Source organism: Musca domestica, unplaced genomic scaffold (assembly GCF_030504385.1).
Source record: "Musca domestica strain aabys unplaced genomic scaffold, Musca_domestica.polishedcontigs.V.1.1 3, whole genome shotgun sequence".
Lineage (NCBI taxonomy): Eukaryota > Metazoa > Arthropoda > Insecta > Diptera > Muscidae > Musca > Musca domestica.
This window is the reverse complement of record NW_026712299.1, coordinates 2,579,573-2,597,376: the sequence shown is the minus strand read 5'-3', so window position 1 is coordinate 2,597,376 and position 17,804 is coordinate 2,579,573. Positions and strand designations below refer to the sequence as shown.

At 34.9% G+C, this 17,804-nt stretch overlaps 1 protein-coding gene across 2 annotated transcripts in view; it reads left to right on the top strand.

Moving 5' to 3' along the window:
• Nucleotides 1-17,804, top strand: part of LOC101900156 (uncharacterized) — a 213,319-nt gene that overhangs the window by 50,634 nt on the left and 144,881 nt on the right. For both annotated transcript variants that reach the window (XM_059124593.1, XM_059124594.1), the window contains exon 3: nucleotides 4,327-4,490. In XM_059124593.1, coding sequence (XP_058980576.1) covers nucleotides 4,327-4,490 — 164 coding nt within the window. The remainder of the gene's footprint in view (nucleotides 1-4,326; nucleotides 4,491-17,804) is intronic.

Sequence of the window (17,804 nt, the reverse complement as noted above, 5' to 3'; positions counted from 1 at the left end):
GAATTTTTAAAAATAATATTTTTCAAGGACCTTTAATCCAGTAGTCGTGGATTTTTTAAAGAATATTTTTCAAGGACCTTCAATCCAGTAATCGTGGATTTTTTAAAGAATATTTTTCAAGGATCTTCAATCCAGTAATCGTGGATTTTTTAAAGAATATTTTTCAAGGACCTTCAATCCAGTAATCGTGGATTTTTTAAAGAATATTTTTCAAGGACCTTCAATCCAGTAATCGTGGATTTTTTAAAGAATATTTTTCAAGGACCTTCAATCCAGTAATCGTGGATTTTTTAAAGAATATTTTTCAAGGACCTTCAATCCAGTAATCGTGGATTTTTTAAAGAATATTTTTCAAGGACCTTCAATCCAGTAATCGTGGATTTTTTAAAGAATATTTTTCAAGGACCTTCAATCCAGTAATCGTGGATTTTTTAAAGAATATTTTTCAAGGACCTTCAATCCAGTAATCGTGGATTTTTTAAAGAATATTTTTCAAGGACCTTCAATCCAGTAATCGTGGATTTTTTAAAGAATATTTTTCAAGGACCTTCAATCCAGTAATCGTGGATTTTTTAAAGAATATTTTTCAGGGACCTTCAATCCAGTAATCGTGGATTTTTTAAAGAATATTTTTCAAGGACCTTCAATCCAGTAATCGTGGATTTTTTTAAAAAAAATATTTTTCAAGGACCTTCAATCCAGTAGTCGTGAATTTTTAAAAAGAATATTTTTCAAGGACCTTTAATCCAGTAATCGTGGATTTTTTAAAGAATATTTTTCAAGGACCTTCAATCTAGTAGTCGTGGATTTTTTAAAGAATATTTTTCAAGGACCTTCAATCCAGTAATCGTGGATTTTTTAAAGAATATTTTTCAAGGACCTTCAATCCAGTAATCGTGGATTTTTTAAAGAATATTTTTCAAGGACCTTCAATCCAGTAATCGTGGATTTTTTAAAGAATATTTTTCAAGGACCTTCAATCCAGTAATCGTGGATTTTTTAAAGAATATTTTTCAAGGACCTTCAATCCAGTAATCGTGGATTTTTTAAAGAATATTTTTCAAGGACCTTCAATCCAGTCATCGTGGATTTTTTAAACAATATTTTTCAAGGACCTTCAATCCAGTAATCGTGGATTTTTTAAAGAATATTTTTCAAGGACCTTCAATCCAGTAATCGTGGATTTTTTAAAGAATATTTTTCAAGGACCTTCAATCCAGTAATCGTGGATTTTTTAAAGAATATTTTTTCAAGGACCTTCAATCCAGTAATCGTGGATTTTTTAAAGAATATTTTTCAAGGACCTTCAATCCAGTAATCGTGGATTTTTTAAAGAATATTTTTCAAGGACCTTCAATCCAGTAATCGTGGATTTTTTAAAGAATATTTTTCAAGGACCTTCAATCCAGTAATCGTGGATTTTTTAAAGAATATTTTTCAAGGACCTTCAATCCAGTAATCGTGGATTTTTTAAAGAATATTTTTCAAGGACCTTCAATCCAGTAATCGAGGATTTTTTAAAGAATATTTTTCAAGGACCTTCAATCCAGTAATCGTGCATTTTTTAAAGAATATTTTTCAAGGACCTTCAATCCAGTAATCGTGGATTTTTTAAAGAATATTTTTCAAGGACCTTCAATCCAGTAATCGTGGATTTTTTAAAGAATATTTTTCAAGGACCTTCAATCCAGTAATCGTGGATTTTTTAAAGAATATTTTTCAAGGACCTTCAATTCAGTAATCGTGGATTTTTTAAAGAATATTTTTCAAGGACCTTCAATCCAGTAATCGTGGATTTTTTAAAGAATATTTTTCAAGGACCTTCAATCCAGTAATCGTGGATTTTTTAAAGAATATTTTTCAAGGACCTTCAATCCAGTAATCGTGGATTTTTTAAAGAATATTTTTCAAGGACCTTCAATCCAGTAATCGTGGATTTTTTAAAGAATATTTTTCAAGGACCTTCAATCCAGTAATCGTGGATTTTTTAAAGAATATTTTTCAAGGACCTTCAATCCAGTAATCGTGGATTTTTTAAAGAATATTTTTCAAGGACCTTCAATCCAGTAATCGTGGATTTTTTAAAGAATATTTTTCAAGGACCTTCAATCCAGTAATCGTGGATTTTTTAAAGAATATTTTTCAAGGACCTTCAATCCAGTAATCGTGGATTTTTTAAAGAATATTTTTCAAGGACCTTCAATCCAGTAATCGTGGATTTTTTAAAGAATATTTTTCAAGGACCTTCAATCCAGTAATCGTGGATTTTTTAAAGAATATTTTTCAAGGACCTTCAATCCAGTAATCGTGGATTTTTTAAAGAATATTTTTCAAGGACCTTCAATCCAGTAATCGTGGATTTTTTAAAGAATATTTTTCAAGGACCTTCAATCCAGTAATCGTGGATTTTTTAAAGAATATTTTTCAAGGACCTTCAATCCAGTAATCGTGGATTTTTTAAAGAATATTTTTCAAGGACCTTCAATCCAGTAATCGTGGATTTTTTAAAGAATATTTTTCAAGGACCTTCAATCCAGTAATCGTGGATTTTTTAAAGAATATTTTTCAAGGACCTTCAATCCAGTAATCGTGGATTTTTTAAAGAATATTTTTCAAGGACCTTCAATCCAGTAGTCGTGGATTTTTAAAGAATATTTTTCAAGGACCTTCAATCCAGTAATCGTGGATTTTTTAAAGAATATTTTTCAAGGACCTTCAATCCAGTAATCGTGGATTTTTTAAAGAATATTTTTCAAGGACCTTCAATCCAGTAATCGTGGATTTTTTAAAGAATATTTTTCAAGGACCTTCAATCCAGTAATCGTGGATTTTTTAAAGAATATTTTCAAGGACCTTCAATCCAGTAATCGTGGATTTTTTAAAGAATATTTTTCAAGGACCTTCAATCCAGTAATCGTGGATTTTTTAAAGAATATTTTTCAAGGACCTTCAATCCAGTAATCGTGGATTTTTAAAGAATATTTTTCAAGGACCTTCAATCCAGTAATCGTGGATTTTTTAAAGAATATTTTTCAAGGACCTTCAATCCAGTAATCGTGGATTTTTTAAAGAATATTTTTCAAGGACCTTCAAAGAATACAGCTCGTCTATAAAGACTTCCTGGCCCACCAGCTCGTCTATAAAGACTCCCTGGCCCACCAGCTCGTCTATAAAGATTCCCTGGCCCACCAACTCGTCTATAGATCCTCCCTGGAGCACCAACTCGTCTATAGGGACTCCCTGGCCCTCCAGCTCCTCTATAGGGACTCCCTGGCCCTCCAGCTCGTCTATAAAGACTCCCTGGCCCTCCAGATCGTCTATAAAGACTGCCTGGCCCACCAGCTCGTCTATAAAGACTATCTGGCCTTCCAGCTCGTCTATAAAGACTCCCTGGCCCACAAGCTCGTCTATAAAGCCTATATTGTGAAGCCAACTAGTCTATACATACTCCCAGGCCCTCTAGATCGTCCATATAAATTTGCTGGCTCTTTAGCGGTATATAAATAATATTTTTGAAGGACCTTCAGAAAAACATTTGTTTACAACTATGAAAACAATAGGACTTTTATGAATTCTTTAAAACATGTGGACTTTTATGATTTCTCTAAAAAAATAATTCTAGAATGCAGGATTTTTTTTGAAAAAAAAAAAAAACTTTTTAAAGACTCTCTGATTTCAAGATTTTTCAGCGAATATTTTTAAGGATTATTTGAATCAAGGACTTTTTAAAGAATATTTTTTTTGACTTCCTGAATCCCGAATTTTTAGAAAAAAAATTTTGCAAAGAACCTGTGTTCTCAGAAATAATGAGAAGACTGTTTAAGTCCAGGATATATATTTTCATATTTTTTTCAAGGACTATTATCGTGGATTTTTAAAATATTATGGCCATTAATTATAGATAAATATTTTGCTTTTTGAATATGTAGTTACACATCCCTGCAACCTTGCCTAAAATGATTTAAACAAATAATCCTTCCAGCGAAAATAATCCAAAAAACCTCAAAAAAATCCTCGCCCACCTTTTTCAGCTCCATTAGGATTACATTACGAAAACGCACATCGCCGCTATCGTCAAGTGGGACATGTTCAACCTTTAAATTCCCATGTAATTGTAAACATTTTAATTTGTAGCTTTATCATTGCTCTCCATTTACATCCAATCACTTTTGCAATTCAATGCTCGCAACACTGCCAGCATTTATCCCTCCCGGCCGCTGTGGTGGTGGGGGGAGGGAGAGGGCTTACATTTGTTTTTGCATTTGGATTAATGTTGCCATTTTTGTGTTTTTTTTTTCTCTCTCTCTCTCGTTTTTCTGTTGCCAGGATTTCTCGTCGATAAGTTTGGTAAATACAAACCAGTTGTGGTCATGAGTCTACTCCTGAATGCGATATTCCATCATTCGTTGCTGTTCATACCGCAACAGGAAATACCGGGTGTTGTGCCATCGGCGTTTGTGATGCGTCATCCTGATAGTGGTGTCATTGAGGTAAGTCTCTTTCAATAGTTTTTTTTTTCTTTTTCGAATTTGTTTGTTTTTGTTTTTATTGTTGATGGTGTTGTAGCTGTTGGTGCTACCGTTGTTGCCATTGTTGTTGCTGCTGTTGTATTTACTTGTCTATGGCAACTTGTAGTTGAATGTTAAACATGACAATGACATACCGTTGATCAGGCAGGCTTGACTGTATGTCTATCGGATTGTCTGTCTATTATTAAGAGATGCGACGTAGCCGAACACACATATCGATATCCTGATGTGTGTGTGTTGACTGGATAAAATCAATATATTCCAAATTTCCTGAAGATTTAAGTAAAAGCACATGGAATTAAATTCGACTGTGCTGGAATTGCATATGGATTTAGATTAAATTGGAAAATGGAAATATTTTGGTTGATTCAGATGAAAATAGATATATTTTAGGAATTTGTTGAGGTGCTATCAGAGCTAACAACATTGATTCTTTTCGAGATATTTTTTTAAAGCTAACAGAAAAAGAAGCTCTTAAAAAATATTTCTTTAAAAATTTTATGAAAAAAATTGTTTTGAAAACTATTGAATCCGTCGACTTTTTTGAAGGACGAAAAAAGAACTCCTTGGCTCTCCAGCTCATCTTTAGAGACTCTTTGGCTCTCCAGCTGGTCTATATAGACTCTTTGGCGCTCCGTCACGTCTGTAGAGACTTGTTTATAAAGCATATATTTTCAAGGACCATCAGACCAAAAAATTTGGAATTTTTAAAGATTTTTTTTTAATTTCCTTAATTCAGAATTCTTTAAAGAATATTTTATGAATTAAAGAATACTTATTTTAAAAGTATTTCTGAATCCAGAATAAGTTTGTATTCATGACTTTTTTTAAAAAAAGAATTAATTGAAACCAGTAAAGAATGTCCTAAAGTCGGCCGGGCCGACTTTATGATACCCTACACCACTTTGCTAATATAGTAGAGCCCCGCATAACAATTAAAAGTTTTTATGGGCGAATTCAATCATACACCCTATGATTATAATTATAATTTAAAGTTCAAAGGACATGCCGAAGCATTTATATCTTTTAAATTCGGACTTGTATTGTCCATTACAATTAATTTAAAATCGGATAAAGATATATATGGGAGCTATATCCAAATCGGAACCAATTTCAATAAAATTTGGCAAAGATATTTCTGAGCTGTATTTGATATATTTCCCTGAATATCGTTGTTACGGAGTGCATATTACGGCTGTGGGTAACAAATATAACAAATCGGATGAACAGTGTATATGGGAGCTATAGCTATATCTGAACCGATCTTTACCAAATACTAGCTTCTACACTCAATTCGGTCGTAAGTGCCAAATTTCATCCTATTTGGGCAAATATTAGACGTTTGGTGCACAATAAAAGGCAAATCGGACGAAGTTATATATGGGAGCTATATCCAAATCTGAACCGATCTCGATAAAATGTAGTAAAGGTATTTTTGAGATGTATTTGATATATTTCCCTAAATATTGTTGTTACAGAGTGCATATTACAGCTGCGAAGGACAAAAATAAAAAATCGGATGAACAATATATATGGGAGCTATAGCTATATCCGAATCGATTTAGATAAAATTTGGCATACTTATTTTCAGGCCTAATCTGGTTGTATGTGCAAAATTCCATACCATTCGGCCTGATATTACACGTTTGGTGCACAATAAAAGACAAATCGGACGAAGATATATATGGGAGCTATATCTAAATTTTGACCAATTATCTCCAATTTCAATAGGGGTCGTCCTTGGGCCCAGCAAATGATTTGTGCAAAATTTCATCTGGATAGGACAATAAATGCGAACTGTACTTTGTTTACAAAAATACATGGACAGACAGACGGACGGACATGCATAAATCGACTCAGAATGTGATTCTATGCAGATCATCAAAAGGAACTATGGGTCTATCTCGTTTCCTTTTGCCTGTTACAAACAAATGCACAAAGACATAATACCCTGACCACCTTGTGGTGTGAGGTATAATTAAATAATTTGTATTGGAAAAATGGAAAATGAAATGAGAGCCACTGGTGGATTACAGGAAAGAAGTACCAAAGGGTTTTTCGGTAATGCCAACTTTAAGGCTATGAAAAGTACTAAACTGGTCCTAAGATTCTAAAATGGTAATATTTGGTATTAAGTGAACGGATAGAGCTAAAAAATTGAAATTTAGTACGAGAATCAAGGTTAGAAAGTACTTTGATATATGAAGGTGGGATTTCAAGGAAGGAAGGTGGATTGGGAAAAGATTGGTTTTCGGAGAACGGATAATGCTGGAATTTCAAAATTTTGGTATTGGGATCCCTGTTGTTTGTGTTGTTGTGATAAAAAGGTGTTTTTGGAGGTGAGTACTTCAAGCTCACGAAAATTACTAAATAGTACTATGTTTGGTACAATTTGGTACTGGGTGAAACTTCGCTAATCATGTTTAACCATGATATATGGAGCTGGTTTCGGAAATGTGTACTACAATTTTACGAAAAATATTAAATGGTACTGTATTTGGTACAACTTTGTATTAGGTGAACCGATTGGGCGTCACTATTCATGTGTAGCCTGGACATATGGGGGCGGTTTTGGAAATGTGAAGGGTTAGCAGAAAAGAAAATTATATCTAGATATCTGATGATATCTGTGGTTGAGATTTGGCGGTGGTTTGAAATGTGTCCCTTTGGAAATGTGTACCATAATTGTACGAAAAGTACTAAATAGAACTGAAAATGGGTACTAAGTGAAGATATTGAGCTGGAATCCTCAATTTAATATTGAGGTCTCAGTTGGTTATGCAAGGGTGTACAAAAAGTACTAAATGGTACTAAATTTTGTATTGGGTGAAGGAAAATAAATGAATTTCTGAAGTTTGATATAGATGTCACTGCTGGTGTCTGTGGTGAATATGTGAAGGTGATTTTGGAAATGTCTACGAAAATTGTTCGAAAAGTACACTAAATAGTTCCAAACTTGGTTTTGTGTGAAGGAAAGGAATTAAAATCCTGAAATTTGATATAGATGACACTTTTGGCCGTCTGCCGTTAAGATTTGGAAATGTGTGTGTGGTAATTGTACGAAAATACTAAATAGTACTAAATTTTGTATTGGCTGCAGGAATCCGAAATTTGATAGTGAGGTCTCTGTTGGTATCTGCGATTGAGATATGTAGGTGGTTTCGGAAATGTTTATTCTAATTTTACGAAAAGTACTAAGTATTACTATATTTGGTGTTGGGTGAAGGGATATGGCCGGTATTCCAAAATTGGATTTTGAGGTCTCTGTTGCTATCTGGAATTGACATATGGAGGGGGTCTCGGATATGTGAATCACAATTGTACGAAAAATACTAAATGGTACTAATTTGGATATTGGGTGAAGGAATAGAGATGGAATCCTCAAATTTGAAATTGAGTTCTTTGTTGGTATCTGGGATTTAGATATGGGCTTGGTTTTGGAAATGTGCGCGATAATTGTAATAAAAGTACTAAGTTGTCCAATATCGGTCCACTCCATCCTGTACCTCTCCCGAAAAGGGTCAAAACTTTAAGTAAGTATAACTCGTATAAAATGTAACTCGTAAAACATTTTACTAACCCAAGGTCTGCTTGGGGTCAACCTTTTGAGAAAAATAAGGCCATTTAAATTCCAAAAAGTGCAAGAACTTTCACCGCAAGAGAACGAATGTAGACTAAAAAGAGCTAAAGAGTTGCTTCGCTTGGCCGAAAGTGGTGAACTGCCGAATTTGGTTTTCTCCGATGAGAAAACATTCATTGTCCAACAGTTTTTAAACAAACATAATGATAGGGTTTACTTTCCAAAGAGGTCAGCTGAAAATGTACACCTTCGGTTGGCCACCATAACTCAATTGTCGGCCATGGTGATGGTGTGGGTCGCCATAACAACCGATGGTCGCTCTCCGCTCGTATTAATCGACCATAAGAATAAATACCAAATTTTATTGCGAAAATATTCTGAAGGGTGTATTAAAGCCTTGGGCACGCAAACATTTTGGCCGCAGACATTGGACGTTCCAATAGAACTCAGCACCCGCCACCCAAGAATGAGGTTCCTCGCCTCATTTTCCGCGCACAATGGCCACAAAAATCTCCGGATACCAATCCGTTGGACTATTGTGTCTGGAATATTTTGGAGAGCAAGGTTGGCACTAAAAAAATACCAAAGTGTCGATTACCTCAAGCAAGCACTTCGCCAGGAATGGGCCGAAATACCGCATAACAACATTCGGGCAGCGTGTGACGGTTTCATTGGCCGTTTGAAGGCCGTAATTCGAGCCAAAGGTCACCAATTCAAACAAATCTAAACTTATTCTAAAATTTGATGCTATTTCCGAATGAAAGCAAAATACGTCATTCAATAAAATTTAAAAAAAAAAAAAATTGTAAAATTATGGCGTTTGACTTTGTTGCAGGTTTTTTACCTCACCCTGTAGCATGCCTTATAACATCGGTGCTTATATTTACAGTGGATTCCATAATACCGTAGTTTTGAATGTTTGAATTCTATATCAATTGATAAATATGCAAAATAGAATTAGTTATTTCTTCGAATAGGATGTATTCGAAGAAATAACTAATTCTAGTTCTTGACTAAATTCTGTCTCCAAAGAGTGTTCATTTATCTATGAAATAAATTACAAAGTATATATTTTAATGTACATTGCAATTAGTCTTCATTGCCAAAAAAAAGTAACTTTGATCGATTGAACTTAGCTCCTCATAAACAAACCCCACTGTACATGCCTTAACTGAAAACCCGAAATACCTGGCCCACACCTAGCCCAAAGTGAAAAGTTTCGTGTTTCGTGTGAGAATCAAAATTTCCACCCCATCTTAATTAAAATAATATGTGTGAGTGAGCATTTTAAATCACACCAATGTATAAACATACATATGTGTGCATGTGTGTGTGTGTGCTTGTTCTTTCGATACCGTTCGTGGTTTCCACGCATCACTAACCTATCAAGTATTCCGTGAATTGTATCGATAGAAATATACTACACTACACGATTCAACAAACATTCACATCGACATATCGTAGCTATACACACACACACACCAATACATATGCATCTCTAAAGTTGAGAATAATAAAGTAAGTCAAGAATAGCTTACATCACACCATGGATCCGCAGATATTCACTTTGAAGGAAATATTCTGGGGAGAGTATTTTAGGTAGGCTACCATCATCGATTATGCACACCTTTACATATTTGAAATGAGTGTGGGTGAAGGTGTGTGTGCGGTGGATAGTCATTGATTATATTTGGTTGGGCTAAAGTTTGGACCACAGCAATCAACTGCCAGGTTTTTATTTTAACTTTGGCGCTGCAGGTACTTGATGTAAACATTATCGAGAGCTGATGTGTTTGAATTTTAAATGATGTACAGTAATTTGGAAAAGATTTTGTATCGAAGAAAATGGGTCTTCTGAATGTGAAATAGGGTCAATAGAATCAATGGATCTAACAAAAGAACGCTATAGAGTGTTGTTCGCCAAAGAAGGACCTACAAAGACTCCACTGTGAATAGAGATGGTTTTTGCAGGACTTTAAGCTTTTCCGATTTCTACACCTGTTCACAAGAATTTACACATATGGCCGATTTAAGACTTGACTTGACTCTGTCGCAATTTAGTGCAGTTTTAGTCCCTAAAAAGTACAATTTTCGGAATTAAATTTCGCAGAATATTTTTTTATGAGATGCAGCTATGTACTAAAAATCTGAGTTCAATAAGGTACATAATTGTACATTTAGTACGAATCCTAATGTTTATAGCTAAGCACTTTTCGTAATCGTATATTTTTTTTAAACTGATCATGAGAATAATTTTGGATTTTTTTTATTAATTCCTTTAAAGACTGTAAACGTTAATTTTTTCAATAACATTTTTAAGGACTATCAGTGCAATAAACGTGGATTTTTTATGAATATTTTTATGAAATTTCAGGACAGCAATGACAATTTAGGACTATTTTTAAAGACAATCGAAGCATAATATTGGAGTTTTTAAAGGAATATCTGAGAATTAGTAAGGATTTTCAAAATAATATTTTTAAAAAATTAAAATAAAACAAGTAAGCAAAGGCTATAGTCGTGCGGGGTCGACCATGTGATACCCTACAACACAACAATATGTTAGTAGCCCCTTTATGTCCAAATCCATTTTGGAAGATTTCGCTTTTGAAATTATGTCACGGAACACTGTCCAGATATTACCATTAGCATTTTGACCAGGGACATTTGCCCAATATTTACGCACTCCGTCGTGCTGTTATTTGTTGTGGTCCGTCTTACAGCTATATATAATCCAATAGTCAACCAAAATGCTAGTATTCTTCCCTATCCTTAACTCTCTTCTCAGGCTGTCGATTGGCTACTATTGTGTAATCAGGAATTTTTTTCTGTTTTTGGTTCATTTGAAACCCTAAATATTTTGTGATCATTTCCAAAAGGAAGAGGCCCCTCTGTATCTCCAAATTTAGACTCGTTTATATGATTTTCTTGTCTACGATATTTGGCTATTTTCGTCAACGGAATCAGCATAAAAAAGTCATTTCAACCACTAAATATATTGCGGACATCTATGAAAACGATAGACTTAGCCCTTCTGAGCCTAACCCTACCCTTGTGAAAATTTTCGGATTGGACGATAATTGCAATCTGCATATAATAACCCCAACCTATGTTGTAAGTTGAAAAAATATTACAAAATGTACATACACAATTAAAACAAGTAAGCAAAGGGTACAGTCGAGCGGGGCCGACCGTTGAATACCCTACAACACTATAATAAACCATACAGCTTATATAGACGAAATACTCGACAGAATTCCACAAGATATTGTGACAAATTATAATAAAAACCATCAGGTTTCGTTCTCTAATTTTCGAATAATAGCAACTTAAACTAATTTGCTCATTTCCAATTTATTGGTAGATGTTGCAAGTAAATAGTCTTCCTAGATCTGAAACCATTATTTCCCAAAGACCTATAATCTCTCAGAAGTGGCAAAAGATTAACATTTATTATTGGTTTTTGACTGAAACGCATCTATATGAGATACAGACATTTGACTATATTCGTTAACGAAATAGTCAGAAGTGCGTCTTTCCTGTATTTGTGAATTCTCGAAAAAGCCTCTGGAATGGACATTTTCGTATTTTGTCTGCAAAAGTTGGCAAACTATTTCACACATTGAATATTTTTGGATGGCCATCCAAAACTGCTTGGCTTTTGCAATGTCCGGTAGCCCCCTTTCAAATGTGCGTGATGATCGGGCGATAATTACGACCTGCCGACAATTTTGCAGTTTTTGGTCCATTTCAACCCCTAAATATATGGCGATCATCTCCGAAAAGAGTAGGCTTCTACTCTGACCCTCATCTTATCCCCATGCAAAATTTCGTAAGGATCGGGCCATAAATGCGATCTGTATATGATATTCTGATGTCATAACTACTTAGGTTTGTTAGCTGTAGAAATATTACCAAATGTTTAATTCAAAATGAAAATATGCCAAAAATATGACAAAATTGAAAAAATATGAGAACATTTTACAAAATCAATATTTTCATCTTTAGAGAGATATTTTTATGCGATTTTTTTAGACGTTTTTTCTTTCCTGCCAAGAGGCCATTCTGTATTAATGAGAACTGTCGAAATCAGTTCAGCCGTTCTCGACATATAAGAGATTTTTCAAGCATATCTTCTTTGATAAACATATATATCGCACATATTTTGCTATATATCCGATATATAAAGGTCAGAAGTAACCTTGCCATGGCTTTGTGATTTCGCCGGGATTTAAAATATTCGCGGTTTAATGAAAAATGTTCATTTTTTCAACACAAAATATGTGGTCTATTTTACCCGCTAAATATTATCCGATGACCACCCAAATTGGTAGGCTTCTTCCCCGCCCTAAACTCTAGCTACATGCGAAATTCCGCGTCGATTGGTCTATAATTGCGACCTGTATAGCTACTGCAAAATCCGACATTTTTTCAGTATTTGGTCCATTTCAACCCCTAAACATTTGGCGATCATCTCAAAAAGAAATAGGGTTCTATTCTGGCCCAACCCCGACCTCCATTCCAAATTTCGTGAAGATCGGGCCATAATTGCGACCTGTAGAGTGATTACAAATTAACATGGACAGACGGACAGACGGACGGACGGACATACATAGCTAGATCGACTCAGCTCGGCGAGCTAGGATGATCCATATTTACTTTCCTATGTGGGAAACCAATATTTCGTGGTGTTACATAATTTTTGGCCCAATCAAACTTATAATACCCCAACACATAGTGTTGTAGGGTATAAAAATCGCATGCGATAAAAAATATGAAAAAATAAAAAAATGTCAAAAAATACTACAAAATCTATATTAACATCATTATTGGCATCTTTTTATGCGATTTTTTTTTAGATTTTATATTTTTATGCCAAGAGGGCATTCTGAATTGACAAAAGTTGTCAAAATCGGTCCAGCTATTCTTGAGATATAAGCACTCTAGCTAATATCCCCTTCCTTTGAATATATACATTGTATATATTTCGCTCTATATATCCGATATATTTAATATCGGCATCTACGTAACGGTCAGAATTGACCTGTTCGTCTATTTGTGATTTCGCCAAGATTAAAAATATTCGCGGTTTATGGAAAATTTGACTTTTATTTAACGCAAATGTTATGGTGTATTTCACCCACTAAATATTACCCGATGACCATCAAAATTGGAAGGTTTCTGCCCAGCCTAGCATAGCCTAGCCCCATACTAACTTCCGCTTCGATTGGTCCATAATTGTGACCTGTAGAGCAACTGCAAAATCAGGAAATTTTTCAGTTTTTGGTCCATTTTAACCCCTAAATATTATGCGATCATAGGGTTCTATTCTGGCCTTAACCCCACCTCCACTTTCAATTTCGTGAGGATCGGTCCATAATTGCAACCTGTAGAGTGATTACAAATTAACATGACAGACGGACGGACGGACATACGTAGCTAGATCGACTCAGCTTGGAGAGATAGGAAGATCCATATATGATTTCCTATGTGGGAAACCAGTATTTCGAGGTGTTACATAATTTTTGGCCCAATCAAACTTATAATACCCCCAACACATAGTGTTGTAGGGTATAAATAGTCCTGGCATTTCAAAGGTATTTTATTCGAAAAATAGAAGGATTTTTAAAAGAATTTTAAGGAATATTTTTAGGGCCAATGATAAAGGGGTTTTTATACCCTCAGTCATATGGCTACAGAGGGTATATATATATCAGTTAATACGGCCAAAATGTGCCTCATCGTAATAACGGTCTCTTTTGACCAAATAGGTTTCAGGACATTTGGAGTCGATCTAGCGATGTTAGTGCGTCAGTCTGGCTGGTGCGCACGATAACTCTCGAAGGGATCATCCGATTTGGTTCAAACTTGGTATCGTATTATTATTATCAAACTTAGATCGAGTTCGGGTATGGCAACATGGGTCCACTCCTTCTGGTACCTCTCCAACAAAAAGTCAACATTTCACAAAAAAAAAAAAATATTTTACTGCACAGAGAGAGAGAGAGAGAGAGAGAGAGAGAGAGAGAGAGAGAGAGAGAGAGAGAGAGAGGGAGAGAGAGATATTGAATAATTTTATATTTTATAAAATGTGATGTAAGGTTCCTATAACACACATCACAATGTTTTTATTAACCCTAGATCTGGTATGAACATGGACTATATCGGTCTACTCCTTCGATACCTCCCCCATAAAGCGAAATTTACATCCGATTCCATTCAGACTTGACACATGTCAATATTTCTTTCAACACAAGATCTGTCAAAATGATGGTTGAGATCGGACCATTCTTTCTGGTACCTCCTCCACAAAGTTTCAAAATTTTAAATAACCAAAAATTTTAAAAAATTGGAAATAAGCATTCGATTCTCTTCACATTTCATACATCCCATTTTTTTCTACTAACAAAATATCTGCTGTGAAGATGGGATATATCGGCCGACTCCTTCGGATAGCTCTCCCACAAAGGATCAACATTTTGAATATCCACAAAGCTCATAAAACGCGAAATTAACATTCGAAATAATTCAGACTTATTACATTTCAATATTTCTTTCAACGCAAGATCTGTTCTAACGATGGTACAGATCGGACCATTTCTTCTGGTCGTGTTCAAGATTTTGAAAATCAGAACTCTCAAAGAAAGCGAAATAAACATCCAACTCTCTTCAAAGTCCCACATACAAACATTTTTGCTAACACAAGAACTGTTGTGAAGATGATATATGTGTATCTGCGAACCCCTTCTGGTACTTCACCCACAAAGGATCATAATTTTTAATATTTTCAAATACTTTTTTGAAACCTGAGATGAATATGGAATTTATGATTTCGCATAAAATTTGATATAAATATTCGATTTTCTTGTAATTTTGCCCACAAGAATATTCTTATCTGTATTAGATGAAGTATGAAAATTAAAAAAGCAGTTAAGTTCGGCCGAACTTTTTATACCCCCACCATTTGAAGGAAACTTGAAAAATTTCCAAAAAAAAAAATCTGTCGAAAAATACAGCTCGAATGAAAACCGCTATACGAAGACGGGGATATACGAAGACGTGATCCTGCATAAGTAATTTTTGTCATAGGCTGTAGTAATGGTTCCGAAATTTATATACGAAATTTGAAATAATTCAGGTAAATAATGTTGCAAGAATCATGAAAATACCGTATATTCCTGGGGTACGTTATATGGGCGCTATACTAATATGCAGCGTTTTAATGCAAACGATCGGAGTCCACGGAAATAGACAAGGGAAAAGTTCATTTGATTCAAATAGGTCGAATTTCTATCTTAACTTATATCACCCATCCGCATCAAGAGTGACTCTAATGTAAAATTTCAATCTTCACTCGTTTAGCTTTAGAGGTGATGATTCAGTGAGGCAATCAATCTTATTATACCCTCAGCTATATGGCTACAGAGGGTATATATCATTTGATGACGTGCCTAGTCGAAATAACGATTTAGACCCTAGGTCTCTTTGAACCAAATCCATTTCAGAACATTTGGAGTCGATCTAGCGATGTCCGTCCGTCCGTCTGTAAGTCTGTTTGTCTGTCTGACTGGCTGCGTGCGCACGATAACTCTTAAAGGGAGTATCCGATTTGGTCCAAACTTGGTACATCGTAATATTTTTGTCAAACTTAGATCGAGTTCTGAGATGGGCAATATCGGTCTACTCTTTCTGGTACCTCCCTGACAAAAGGTCGAAATTTTCAAAAAAATTTTTTTTTGCACAGAAAGAGAAGCTTTTATCCGATTTTGCTGCAACATTGCAAATCTTAATATTTGCGTTAGTACTAGGTCAAGTGTGAAAATGGACTCCATCAAGTACCTCCTTCACAAATGGTCAAAATTTTGAATAATTACAACTCTCATAATATGTGATGTAAGACCCCGATTGCCTTCACACATGCCAATATTTATGTTAGCCCAAGGTCTGATGTTAAGATGGAATATATCGGTCCATTCCTTCTGGTACCTACCCCACAAATGGTCGAAATTTTTACAAATATATATTTTTTGCACAGAAAGAGAAACGATAATCCGGTTTTGCTCAAACTTTGCAAATCTTAATATTTACGTCAGTTCTAGGTCAAGTGTGAAAATGGATAATATAGGTCCACTCAATCAAGTACCTCCCCCACAAAGGGTCAACATTTTAAATAATTACAACACTCATAAAATGTGATGTAAGAGTCCGATTGTCCTCAAATTTCGCACATCCCAATATTTATATTAACCCAAGGTCTGATGTTAAGATGGAATATATCGGTCCACTGCTTCTGGTACCTCCACACAAATGATCGAGATTTTCAAAAAAAAAATATATATATTTTCTCTCCGCAGAAAGAGAATCGATAATCCGATTTTGTTCCAACTTTGCAAATCCTGATATTTACGACAGTTCTATGTCAGGTGCAAAAAGGGATAATATAGGTCCACTCCATCAAGTATCTCGCCCACAAAAGGTCGAAATTTTGAATATTCATCAAGCTCTTAAAACACTTAAAGACGATTCCATTCAGTCTTGGCACATCTCAATGTTTTCATAAGCGCAAGATGGTAGAGATCGGACCATTCGTTCTGGTACCTCCCACATAATGGACCTAAGTTTTGAATAATCAAAACGAGCAAAGAATCCAAAATAAACATCCGGTTCTCTTCATATTACACACGTCCCATTATTTCTACTAACTCAAGATCTGGTGTGAAGATGGGATATATCGGTCCACTCCTTCTGGTACCTCCCGCACAAAAGGTCAAAATTCTGAGTATATTATGAGCTTCATAAAACGCAAAATTAACATCCGATTCTATTCAAACTTGGATGGATCTTGGATCTGTATTAGATGAAGTGTGAAAATGGAATACTTCGGTTCGCTATTTCTGTTACCTGACGCACGTTCATAACTTAAGGCTGGGGGTATACATCTGTCGGCAAAACCGACTGATACTATTTTACTATTTTAATTTTATATTAACTATTAATTTTATATTAATTTATTATTATTTTTACATACCTCATTGAAATATTACTCTATCTCTCTCTGCTAAGTACATGGTGGCGTATACTTAAGCGTATATCACAATTATCAATCATACGTGCCACCATACCACAACAAAACCCCTTCTCACATGGTTACACACACTCACATAGACATGTTACAAACCAACCACTGTGCGTAGTCACGTGTTTAGGCCTAATTATTAAAATTACCTTTCCATGGTCTCCACCTTTCCCCCACTCACTCTCTGACTCCTCTCTCTCTCGCTCTCCTTGATTCGCCCTCCTTTCTGCCAAACTTTATGTAAATCTGTAACATATTCTTGACATGTTTACAACATTACAGGCATTCTTTAATCGCCTAAGTGATATTACACAGATTCATAGTGTTGTAATATAGAAACGGGCATACGCATTTGTGTGCGTGTGTGTTTGGGCGTGTATGCGTGGTTGTGTATGTAAATCAGTATTGTGGAATTTAATATTAGCAATAAATCGATAAATGTTGGAAAACCCATAGGATGTTCATATGATTTGGCTCCATCGAAAGGTATTTAAGAGTTAGCATTGAGGGCACTAACACACTTACGTTCTTCAGCAATCGGCTCAATATGTTGCTGTATATAGTGCTGTTGTTGTTGCCTTTAATTCTAAATCTCCATGGTATAATTCCCACTGACTGA